Source organism: Pongo pygmaeus, chromosome 10 (genome assembly GCF_028885625.2).
Source record: "Pongo pygmaeus isolate AG05252 chromosome 10, NHGRI_mPonPyg2-v2.0_pri, whole genome shotgun sequence".
Taxonomy (NCBI): Eukaryota; Metazoa; Chordata; class Mammalia; order Primates; family Hominidae; genus Pongo; species Pongo pygmaeus.
The window spans coordinates 48291083-48303772 of NC_072383.2; the positions used below are offsets into that span (position 1 = coordinate 48291083).

At 40.0% G+C, this 12690-nt stretch overlaps 1 protein-coding gene and 1 non-coding gene across 7 annotated transcripts in view; both read left to right on the forward strand.

The window, feature by feature from the left end:
* Nucleotides 1-12690, forward strand: part of DIP2B (disco interacting protein 2 homolog B) — a 252843-nt gene that overhangs the window by 156488 nt on the left and 83665 nt on the right. For all 6 annotated transcript variants that reach the window (XM_054442807.1, XM_054442806.2, XM_054442810.2 and 3 more), the window contains exon 4: nt 5870-5995. In XM_054442807.1, coding sequence (XP_054298782.1) covers nt 5870-5995 — 126 coding nt within the window. The remainder of the gene's footprint in view (nt 1-5869; nt 5996-12690) is intronic.
* Nucleotides 2669-2774, forward strand: LOC129010996 (U6 spliceosomal RNA). Its single transcript, XR_008493143.1, has one exon. It is a non-coding gene; the product is annotated as a U6 spliceosomal RNA (small nuclear RNA).

A 12690-nucleotide genomic window follows, 5' to 3' on the forward strand; every position in this document is an offset into this window, starting at 1 on the left:
ACAATGTCAAAAAACGGATGCCATACTGAAAGAAAATATTTCTTTCTTTCTTTTTTTTTTTTTTTTTTTTTAAAAGATAGAGTGTCACTCTGTTGCCCAGGCTGGAGTGCAAGTAGTGGGATCATGGCTCAGGCAGCCTCGACCTCCTGTGCTCAAGTGATCCTCCTGCCTCAGCCTCCTGAGTAGCTGGCCCTACAGGCACATGCCACCACATGGCTAATTTTTTATTTTTTGTAGAGGTAGTGTTTTATTATGTTGCCCAGGCTGGTCTCATACTCTTGGGCTCATGCAGTCCTCCCATTTTGGCCTCCCCAAATGCTTGGATTACAGGTATGAGTCATCACACCTGGCCCCAAAATATAAGGAAAATTAAATAAACAGAGAAGGCTGATACAAAAAATGGCCAAGTGACATGAACATTCACTTCACTTAATAACAGACAACGTAAAATGGCCCTTAAGTCCTCTGTAAAAATGTTTAATCTCACTAATGATAAAGGAAACACAAAACTATACTAGGATATGAATTCTTAGCTGTCAAGTTGGCAGCAATCAAAAAGCTAGACAACACACCCTGAAGGTTAGGCGATGGAGAAGTAGGTATACCTGTACATTGCTAGTAGTAATGCAGTGTGGTAAAAACTGTTTTGGGGGAGGAATTTTTCAAGATGTGACAAAATTTAACACGTATTTGCTTTTTTATTTAGAATTCTCTCTTGTCATAATTTACTCTGAAGGTAAGCCCTGATTAGTGTAAAAATATATTTGCAGGAGGCTATTTGTTGCATTATTTTTAACTGTAAAATATTAGAAACATCTACATGCCCAGACATAGGATAATAGTTGAATAAACTGTGTACAATAGTTGTACTATACAGCTGTAAAAAAGAATGAAGAAAGCTGATAGAGAGTGATTTCCCGGGTATATTGTTAAGTGGAAAAGCAAAGTGCAAAAAAATACAATATGCTTACTTTTGTGTATGAAAGACAGGGAAATGAAAAGATATACATGTCTGCTTATTTGTGTAAAAAATAGTAAATATGTATGTATCTACTACCTATAGCAAAGGTGGGTGGGATTGGGGCAGAAGTGATTGTTCAGGTAGTAAAACTTCTTTAAGCTAACTTTTTGGTATAGTTTTGACTTTTGGAACATGTTAACTTTTAATCAGCAAGATTGGGAAAGACTTATAGGATATAAACAAAAAAATGAACCTAACTATGTGAACTATATAACCACATCAAAGCAGGAAAGGATGAGAACTAGCTCAAACAGCTTTTGACCATGATACTTTAACTATATGTCCTCAGTCTAAAGACCAAAAGGACTACAAATAAATACTGAACACTAGTTAGAAAATTTATTTTTCATGTTGACGTAAGATAGCAATTTTTGGCTGGGTGCAGTGGCTCACGCACATAATCCCAGCATTTTGGGAGGCCAAGGTGGGTGGATTGCTTGAGTCCAGGAATTTGAGAGCAACCTGGGCAACATAGTGAAACTCCATCTCTACCAAAAATACAAAAAATTAGCTGGGTGTGCACCTGTGGTCCCAGCTACTCACACGAGTTTGAGGTGAGAGGATTGCTTGAGCCTGGGATGTGGAGGTTGCAGTGAGCTGAGATCATGCCTCTGCACTCCAGCCTGGGTGACAGAGACCCTGTCCCAAAAATAAAAAATAAACAATTTTTAAAATGTACTTCCTGTGTATGGTAGGATTAATAAATGAGTAAAATATATTGAGAATATTGTTTCATCCTATTAGAGAAGGGAATTATAAGTGGAAAGAGGGAAAATTAGAATGATGTTGAATTGGAAATGGAGGTATTAATATGAACTCATCATTTTGAATATAGTTAGAAACAGATGTAGTTATATGTGTATGAATTTCTTGATCCATCAAAAGGGCTTAGAAAAGATACCCCGATAGCACTGAGTACCCCTGCTTCTAAGATCCTGGTTTTTAAATACCATTCATTCTTCACTAAAAGGAGCCACTTTTCCTTGAAGAAAGGTATAATTCTAGGTCTGGAGCAGGAAAAGTACCTCATGAGCATGGAATATCTTATGTCATAAAACAATTGCTCAAAATGATGGAACTGTGTCCAAAGGACAAAAGAACCAGTATGAAGGGACTCCTATTGGCCAAGTCTGCCAAAATATGAGCATCAAAATAATGATAGTAACAGAATAGTCATGGAATAAAATGAGAAATCAGTGGGCTCAGAGTGATATAAATAACTAGGGGAGAAAGGAAAGCTTTTTTTCTTTCTTTTTTTTCTTTTGAGATGGAGTCTCGCTCTTTCACCCAGGCTGGAGTGCAGTGGCACAGTCTTGGCTCACTGTAACCTCCGCTTCCCGGGTTCAAGCAATTCTTGTGCCTCAGCCTCCCAAGTAGCTGGGACTACAGGCATGCGCCACCATGCTCGGCTAATTTTTGTATTTTCAGTGGAGATGGGGTTTCGCTATGTTGGTCAGGCTGGTTTCGAACTCCTGACCTCAGGTGATCCACCCTCTTCAGCCTCCCAAAGTGCTGGAATTACAGGCATGAGTCACCATGCTAGCCAGGAAAACTTTTTCTTATAATAAATACCAACTAATAAATATAGAAGAAATGGTGGAGCTATAAAATTATCGTATTGTAATAGTTATTATCATAATTGATTCCGTGCTCACTTCAGCAGCACATATACTAAAATTGGAACGATACAGGGAAGATTAACATGGCCCCTGAGCAAGGTGACACACAAACTTGTAAAATGTTCCATTAAAAATAAAAAATATTTTTAAAAAAATGGCGGGCGCGGTGGCTCACACCTGTAATCCTATTCACTTTTGGATGCCAAGGCAGGAGAATCCCTTGAGCCCAGGAGTTTGAGACCAGCTTGGGTAACATAGGGAGACCCCATCTCTATTTACAAAAAAAAAAAAAAAAAAAAAAAGTTGATTCCACCAAGAATTATCAATGGATGCTAAAACTAGTGAGTTGAAAGGTTGACAAAGTATGTAACATTTACATAGTCTCAAAAGTATCCTCCCATGAATTGCTTATTAATTGCAAATGGAAGAATGGTAAGTTTACAGTGAGTTTATTTAACAGATACCATAGTCACCAAAGTAACCAACTTTGCAATTAAAGTTATATTACCATAGTGGAGCAGACACCTCCTGACATCATGTTTTGAGAAAGACATTATTTCTGGCTGGGCATGGTGGCTCATGCCTGTAATCCCAGTGCAGCATTTTGGGGGCTGAGGCAGGAGGATTCCTTGAGACCAGTAGTTGGAGACCAGCCTGGGCAATGTAGTGACACCCCATCTTTACAAAAAAAAAAGAAGACAACAAATTATTTCTATGGTATTTCTGCCAAATTGCATAACCTGAAATTAATTATAAGGAAATATCAAGCAAGCCAAAATTAAAGAACATTTTACAAAATAACTAGTCTGTACTAAAATATCAAGATAATAAAAGAAAAAGTAAGGCTGAGAAACAGTTCTGGATTATAGGGAAATTGAGACAGGACAACTAAGTAGGATTTCCTCCAGTAGATCCCAGATCAGGAAAAAAGGTGGGAGGGAAAACCTGTAGAGGACATTATTGGGACAATAGACTATGTTGGAATGTGGATTGTGGGTTAGATAATAGTTTATATCAATGTTGAATTTCTGTATTTTGGCTGGTAATCCCAGCACTTCGGGAGGCTGAGGCGGGTGGATCACTGGAGCCCAGTTCAAGACCAGCCCTGGGCAACATACATAGCAAGACCTCATCTTAAAAAAAAAAAAAAAAAAAAAAAGAATTTCTGGGGTTTGTCGTTTGGTTTTTTTGAGACACAGTCTTGCTCTGTCACCCAGGCTGGAGTACAATGGTGTGATCTCGGCTCACTGCAACCTCCGCCTGCTGGGTTCAAGTGATTCTTCTGCCTCAGCCTCCTGAGTAGCTGGAATTACAGGCGTGTGCCACCATGCCTGGCTAATTTCTGCATTTTTAGTAGAGACAGGGTTTTACCAGTGTTGGCCAGGCTGGTCTCGAACTCCTGACTTAAAGTTATCCACCCACTTAGGCCTCCCAAAGTGCTGGGATTTTGGCCTCCCAAAGTGTGAGCCGTTGCACCCGGCCAATTTTTCTGGATTTTGAGTAATGTCCTGGGGTTATATAAGAGAAAATTCCTTATTTTTAGGAAATATGTTTGAAACATTTCTGAAGAAGTAAGTACATATACTTTGATCTCAGCGGTTTTTGTAATTCTAAGAAAATAATTAGACATGTGCTAAGGTGAAAATACTGAATTATTCTTTCTATGAATAGTTTCAAAAATTTGGAAATAAGCTAGTATCTGATAATAAGGAGTTGTGTAAGTAAATCATGGCACATTCGTGCAGTGAAATACTATGCAGCCCTTAAAAGTTATGTTGTTGGTCTGTACACAGTGAGGTGTTTCTCCTTGTATTAGTGGAGGTTTTTTGGTTGCAAGAAACAGAAGCTGGCTGGGCGTGGTGGCTCACGCCTGTAATCCCAGCACTTTAGGAGGCTGAGGCGGGCAGATGACAAGGTCAGGAATTCAAGACCAGCCTGACCAAGATGGTGAAACCCCGTCTCTACTAAAAATACAAAAATTAGCTGGGCGTGGTGGTGCATACCTGTAGTCCCAGCTACTTGGGAGGCTGAGGCAGGAAAATGGCTTGAACCCGGGAGGCGGAGGTTGCAGTGAGCTGAGATTGCGCTGCTGCACTCCAGCCTGGGCGACAGAGCGACACTCTATCTCAAAAAAAAGAAACAGGTCAACTTACATAGGCTACCTTAAATAGCTGAGGTAGGTCATAGAAACAAATCAACATTTGAGAAACCCCTAGAAAGGAGAGAGAAGTCTGGGAATCTCAACCTTGAAGTTTAAAACCTTCCTTCTTTCTAGGGCATTGTCACATTGTCATTAAAGTGATTCCATTTTAGGACCTAGAGTTTCTTGATTCAGAGTTTAAATTAAAAAAAAAAAAGGATCTCATTGGTCTAGCTCTTATAAGGGGTATATTTACTTTACAGAGAGGTATGGAAGGATAGTTTGTGTGTGGATTAGGCCCATTCCTAGACAAAAGGAAACTATTTTTTTGTAACTTAGGAAGCTACCTCAGCTGTTATCTACCTCAGTAAGATTTTGTAAGAGTTTTTTTTTTTTTTTTTTAGCAGAATACAAAATAACTGTGTACAGTATGATTCAATTTTATGGAACTATAGAGTGAGCTTTGGGGTGGGGGTAGAAAATGAAGAGTTTTGTTTGGATGTGTTAATTTTGAGATTCCTATTAGACATTCAAATAGAGAGCTGAACTTTTTTGTGCCCAAAGTGGCAAACAAGTAACATCTGCCCTTATGTTTTTCTAGATCAAAATCAATCCTTCTCTTCCTGTGGCATAGAACTGAGGGGTCTCAACCAAGTTTTCTTTCAGACAGTTAAGAAAATCCTAAGCTTCTTTTCTTGAAAAATAATGAGTGTTCTCCAGGCACCTGCACAGCACTCATTCCATTTGAGGCAGGATTTCCTGCTTGGCACAGATGCATGTTAGACTCAGTATTCTGTCCCCACCCACCTCCCCACATCTCTGTCAACTCTTTGTCTGGTGTGTTAAGCAGTCATACATCATTCTGGACTTCACTTTCCTCCTCCATAAAATTATCCTTGGCTTCTTTTATTTTTGTTTTTGATTTTTATTTCTAATTGGTCTTAATCAAATTATAAATAAAAATCACCTGAACACCCCCTTTACCTTTTTTTTTTTTTTTTAAACAATTGAGGCAGTGATAGTTCAGCTCACAGTGGTAAACACTTTTAAGAGCCGGAAGCTAATAAATGCAAATGTTTACTTTTTCAGATATCCACACAGAAGCAGTTCAGGCTGCACTGGCAAAGCATAAAGAACAGAAGATGGCTTTGCCCATGCCAACCAAAAGGCGATCCACATTTGTTCAGTCTCCTGCAGATGCCTGCACGCCTCCTGGTAGGTTTATCAGAGCTTTTTCTCTCTGACAGTTACTACCTTGATGTTCCTGAAATAAGTTCTGCTTTTTCTTTTCTGAGGTAAGAACCAGAATCTTCTCCCCACCATTAGAGGAATGTAAGAGAACACTCTGAGGTGGCAGATTTTGCTTGTCATCTCGTAAACAACACACAAAAAGATGCCTTAAGAGTAAAACTATTCAAAACTAAACAAAAAAACTTTCCTTCTGAATTTCCAGTCTTTTTTTTTTTTTTTTTGGCTGTAATCCCCAAACTTATGTAGTCGTAAATACAGGCCAAAGCTTAGGCCAAAATCCTGCTATGTTAAATAGCCACTTTCATTGTCACCCAATATACTACCTGTAGTCATATATTTAATTCATTTGTACTCCTAAACCAAATGCTTCGTCTCTGCAGCAGGCATGAGAATAGTTGGACTTGGGACAAAAGTTTTTGTGTCATTAACAATTATGGAAGGGCAATCATGCAAAGTTGTAATGGACCTGCAAAACATATATAAGTGTGTTTTTGTGTGTGTGTGTTAATGTATTTTGTACACATTTATTTATTTTTTAAGAATCTACTTTTTATAATGGGGTCATGAGATCAGTGGGAACTAGGTATCTTCATCCCATCCCTGTTCACCAGACTTGAATCCTTATGCTCCCTAAGGTAAATTTAAGAGTTATAACTTCATATTTGAGGAATAACTAGAAACAATCTAAGTTGTCTTGTCTGTTCAGAATCTTTCCCAAATTTTTTTTAAAACCTTAAAAAAAATTTTTTTTTAAACTTCTCTAGTGGAAGCTCGAAAAAAATTTTTTTTTAGATCAAATCCCAGACAAGATCTTGATATAGGCCTTTGAGACTAAACATAGTAAATCTATTTCAGAGCCTCAATATAGTGTCTCTCTTTCTACTTTCATGTTACTGGTAATGAAATCTTTGAGAACAAATTTCCCCATACTTTTTTGGCCTAAACTACTTAATATAGTCTTTGGGGAGATTCCTAGGTTGCCTTGTGGTTGACTTTGATTCACAGCTCTCAAGTTGTTGAGCTGTTCATACTGATCCTATTCCCTGATCCAGATTAATATTAATAGTTTTCTTCTCGGTTTTGGCTAACTTCTCAGAGCATTTGGGTATGGTGTGGGCTCATTAACTGTGTGTGCTTTTTTTCTTCACATCTGTGGTGTCAACATGTTTGAAAGAGAAATAGCTTTGTGGCTTCAAGTGTTTCTCAAAATGTATCATAGGATACCTCTAGCCGGCTATCACAGTAAGACAGTTTGTGTCTATAATGGTGCATACCTCAAAACTACTCATTGAAAATCTTGGATGGTTTCCCTTCCACATTAGTACAGCACAAGTTGGGTCCTCATGGACAAAGGGGGCTCTCAGTTTAGTAGCTGTTCCTTTTTGGCAGATTACACTGCAGTGTGGCTGAGGGTTCAGTTGCAGTAAATGGCAAAGGGTAGGGAGCAGCATGACATGTAGTTCTTGGAAATAATCCCCTCCAAAGCTGTATCAAAGACATGCAGTTTCAGAGTAAATAGGCTGCCCTTACGGCTTTGGGTGAAATGTGAGAATGCAGCAAAGGACCTTGAGAATACTCAGAAGGAGTGGAAACCTTTTTTATCCCCTTTTACAAAAGTCACTGCCTGAGGGGAATTCACCAGCTCTAGAAACAAATCGCAGCTGTTCATTGCTGAATGAGACTGTAGTCCTTTGAAATTAACTATAGGCCTCTGTATTTCTAGACACTAATGTTCTCCTCTGTCTGCAGCCTTGAAGTTGTGGCCTAATGTTCTTGATCATATTATGTGTTTTATACATAATAATTTCATGATTCCAAAGATACAGTCCTTTCTCCTAAGACTTGTATTCAGCAGAACAGAGTAATAAAAAGGTTCTGTACCCATTTATCTCCTGTTCTGGGGATCTCTGGATAGTATCTGAGAAGCCTTCATGTGCTGTGAGGGACATCTGTGTTGTCAAATAGAAGAGGAATTCTCTCACAACAAGGGGAAACATTGAGCGCACCCTGCATAGTGATTTCTCACACAGCCCCCACATGGGATATCTTGATGCCGTCATGCAACACTTACACACATGCCTAAGACAAATACTTTGCTCTAGTGAGGAAATGTGGGAAGAACTCTTATCATAAGGCTTCCATTAGCTCCTTTCATTTTAGGGAGTAGAATTTGCTGTTCCCACATTAGGAATCGATTCCATTCTTTCCAAGATCTTAAGAGCTACCAATTGGCTGTTTCCAATGCCTAGTTGTAGTTTAATCCTGCATCAGTATCTCCCAGAACTTGTTACAGCCTAACCCAACGATGTGGAATAGGTTTTATCTCCCATATGTACTCTGATAGCCACAGAAACACTGAAGCTTAGAAGATGCCGAGGCTGTGTTCAAGGGAAGGGAGGAGGAAGAAAACTTACATTAATCATTGCCATTAAAGGCTTTAAAAAAAAAAAATCAGCTTCTGGCCAGCTACCAAAGTGACCTAAAGCCAGGTGCGGTGGCTCGTGCCTGTAATCCCAGCACTTTAGGAGGCTGAGGCGGGCAGATCAGGAGGTCAGGAGTTCGAGATCAGCCTGACCAACAAGGTGAAACCCCGTCCCGGCTAAAAATACAAAAATTAGCCGGGTGTGGTGGTGCGTTCCTGTAGTCCCAGCTACTCAGGAGGCTGAGGCAGGGGAATTACTTGAACCTGGGAGGCAGAGGTCGCAGTGAGCCGAGATCGTGCCATTCAGTCCAGCGTGGGTGACAGAGCGAGACTCCATCTCAAAAAACAAAACAAAAGTGACCTAAAAACAGTTGTGGTGCCCGGCGCAGTGGCTCACGCCTGTAATCCCAGCACTTTGGGAGGCTGAGGCGGGTGGATCACAGGGTCAGGAGATCGAGACCATCCTGGCTAACACAGTGAACCCCGTCTCTACTAAAAATACAAAGAATTAGCTGGGCGTGGTGGCAGCACCTGTAGTCCCAGCACTTTGGGAGGCTGAGGCGGGTGGATCACAAGCTCAGGAGATCGAGACCATCCTGGCTAACACAGTGAACCCCGTATCTACTAAAAATACAAAAAATTAGCCGGGCGTGGTGGCAGCACCTGTAGTCCCAGCTACTCGGGAGGCTGAGGCAGGAGAATGGCGTGAACCTGGGAGGCAGAGCTTGCAGTGAGCCAAGACCGAGCCACTGCATTCCAGCCTGGGCGACAGAGCCAGACTCCGTCTCAGATAAATAAATAAATAAATAAATAAAACAGTTGTGGCCAGGTGTGTTGGCTCATACCTGTAATCTCCACACTTTGGGAGGCCGAGGTGGGAGGATTGCTTGAGCCTAGGAGGGGACCAGCCTGTGCAATATAGTGAGACCTCATCTCTACAAAAAATTAAAAAGTTAGCCGACTGTGGTAGTGCATGTCTGTGGTTCCAGCTACTTGAGAGGCTGAGGTGGGAGGATCGCTTGATCCCCAGAGGTCGAGGCTGCAGTGAGCCGAGATCAATCAACCGTACTCCAACTTGGGAGATAGAGTGAGACCCCATCTCTTTAAAAAAAAAACAAAAACAAAAAGTTGTGCCACTCTTGCAGGGAAAAATTAGCCTAATATTTTACAGGATTTAGTTGCATCTTTCTTTGTACACTGCCTGAGATGTTACAGCATACATCATAAAGCACATCTTGGGTCAAGGCTCTCACTCTGCACTTGCTGTCCTGTATGCACCTGGTTTCTGGGATAACTTCTAGAGTACACCAGCCAGTCAGCTTCTTTGGGAGGCACTCAATACGTAACTGTTTGAATTACTGAACTGATGAAAATTTAGAGCTGCTCTTTTTGAGGGATTTAATAAAAAGGATTAAGGAGTAAAATATGTCAGATATTTTGGCTTTATTTATAGTATCATATAGTCTAGAAAATATGGTAAATAGTTGGCATGGGAAATAATTTGTCTTTTGTTCACAAATCACTCTCAAATGAAAAGATGTCAGTCACCCTAAAATTTGCTTATTGATATGTACACTAATTTCTATCTTGTGAATTAGAAAATTTAAATTCTCTAAATTGGTAGCAATCTATGGTTCTTTTAGTGCTTGTGGCCTTTTTCAGAGTCTTTTAGACTGCTTGAATTACTGCCATCCAGTTCCCTTTATGTGCTGAAATCATTTACTAATGTCATGAGGCAATTACCTCAGCTCTTTCTTTGTGGGGGTTCTTTGTGTAATGCTATTACTCATTCATACGGAAAAGCACAATGCAAAAACTACAGCATATATTTTTTCCCTCTAAGCTTTTTCTGCACCCTTGTGGACTTACCCTTTGCTGCATTCTGAGAGTGCACGGATGACCAAATAGACCACATAATGACCCTAAAGCACAGTAAGCTATTTCAACTGGCTTAAATTTAGAAGTCTGTCTCACATAGGGCTCTGCTTGAGAGTAGCTAGAGTAATTCATGGGGCCAGAAGACAAGGAGAATTTCCCTCCTTTTTTTTTTTTTTTTGACACAGTCTCTGTCACCCAGGCTGGAGTATAGTGGCTCAATCACAGTTCACTGCAGTCTCAAACTCCCAGGGTCAAGCAGTCCTCCCACCTCAGCCTCTCTAGTAGCTGGAACTGCAGGTGCATACCCACACCCGGCTAATATTTTTATTTTTTGTAGAGATGGAGATGGGGTCTCACTATGTTGCTCAAGCTGGCCTCAAATTCCTGGGCTCAAGAGATTCTTCAAAGTGTTGGGATTATAGGCATGAGCCACCACACCCTGCTGTATATTTCTATATATGAAAATGATACCCAGGAACAGACTGGGATATTATCCTTTTAACCTACTTTAATAATGCTTCATGGAATTATAGTACATTATGGTATGCAAAGAACTTTCACATACTAATGACTGCCCTGTGTCATTTGTTTCTCATAAGTACTCTGTAAAGTAGGAAGGGCAGATTTAGAGATAAGGAAATAAGCAGGTTCATAGTCACTAAGTAATTTGCCCCAGGTCAAATAGCAATTAAGTGTCAAACTCAAAATCTTCTTGGTTGTGTTCATTATTCCACTAAAGTGTCATGTTTATTTAGAAAATTCTCTTTACTGTATAGCCGCAGCTCATGCCTATAATCCCAGCACTTTGGGAGGCTGAGGCCCGAGGATCCTTTCAGCCCAAAAGTTTGAGACCAGCCTGGGCAACATAGCAAGAGATCTCATCTCTACAAATAATTTTTTAAAATTCCTTCATAGTGCTAAATAAAATAAAAATTTTTTAAATTAGCTGGGTGTGGTAGTGTGTGCCTGTGGTTCTAGCCACTCAGGAGGCTGAGGTGGGAGAATCACTTGAGTCAAGGCTGCAGTGAACCATAATCACAGCATTGTACTGCAGCCTGGGTGACAGAGTGAAACCTCAACTGAAAAAAAAAAGAAAAAAGAAAAATTCCTCTTTCCCTAATAGATACTCACGTGTATTCATGGTACTAGAATGAGCATTTTTACAACCAAATTAAATAACTGTTGCCTTCTGAATGCTTATAGTCCTAAATATATATCAGTCAGTTAATTTGAACTTAGAATACCTGCTGATTTACCAGGTTGGGGAGTCTTTCCTAAATATTCTAATTTTAACCTAAACCACAAAGTAAACAAAGTTGGCAAATCAGACCTCCATAATAAATGTGCTCTAATTAATAGAGTCAGATCATTTTAATAGTGTATTTTATGATTGGTGTGGGGTATGACCAATGGTCCACAATTACTTGGGAGACTAGTGAATATCCAGTGTTCTTTAAGCCAAAGTACAATAAAAACCCACTGTGTCCGGTTGAATTTGTTTGAATACCTGATTGTAAAATTTAAGGTTTGCTGATAAGAGTAATGTTATGGTTACCATTTATTGCATGCCCTCAGTGTACCAGTCAAAGGGCTAAGTGCTTAACATATATTTTTTTCATTTTTAGTTCACTCAACAGTCTCCTACCCCATTTTACAGATGAGAAAACAGGTTTAGAGAGGGTCAGTAACTTGTCCAGACTTCTGTTTTTAGACATATCAGTTAGATAACCTGAAAATTATCTCCTAGAAAGATAGGGGAGAGAAAATGCTCTTTTAGAAATACTGGGTAAAATGTAACCAGCTTTTAAAAAAATGTATACAGGAGCAAGGGAGAATGATGAACACTGAAAATCAGAATGGTGAGGTGGTGCTTACTTCCGCTGGGCTGTAGGGAGGAGAATCAGTAAACCAGGGACCTTAATTTTAACTATAATGATAAAACCTTGGGCCCATCTAAGGTTGCAAGCTGGAATTAAGATCCCTGGAGGGACTTGCATCTTTAGCAGTTGGGTGAATTAGAAAAAAGAAACCTGTCAAAAAAGCTTGCCTGAGGCTGGGCGTGGTGGCTCACGCCTGTAATCCCAGCACTTTGGGAGGCTGAGGTGGGTGGATCACGAGGTCAGGAGATCAAGACCATCCTGGCTAACACGCTGAAACCTCGTCTTTACTAAATAATACAAAAAATTAGCCGGGCATGGCGGTGGGCGCCTGTAGTCCCAGCCACTCGGTAGGCTGAGGCAGGAGAGACCCTGTCTCAAAAAAAAAAAAGAAAAAAAGGAATTAGCAAATTTGGCACTTTTCTTCCCTTAAAATCAGCAAGCTAAATGTTTTTATTGATTGATTGATTGATTGATTGAGA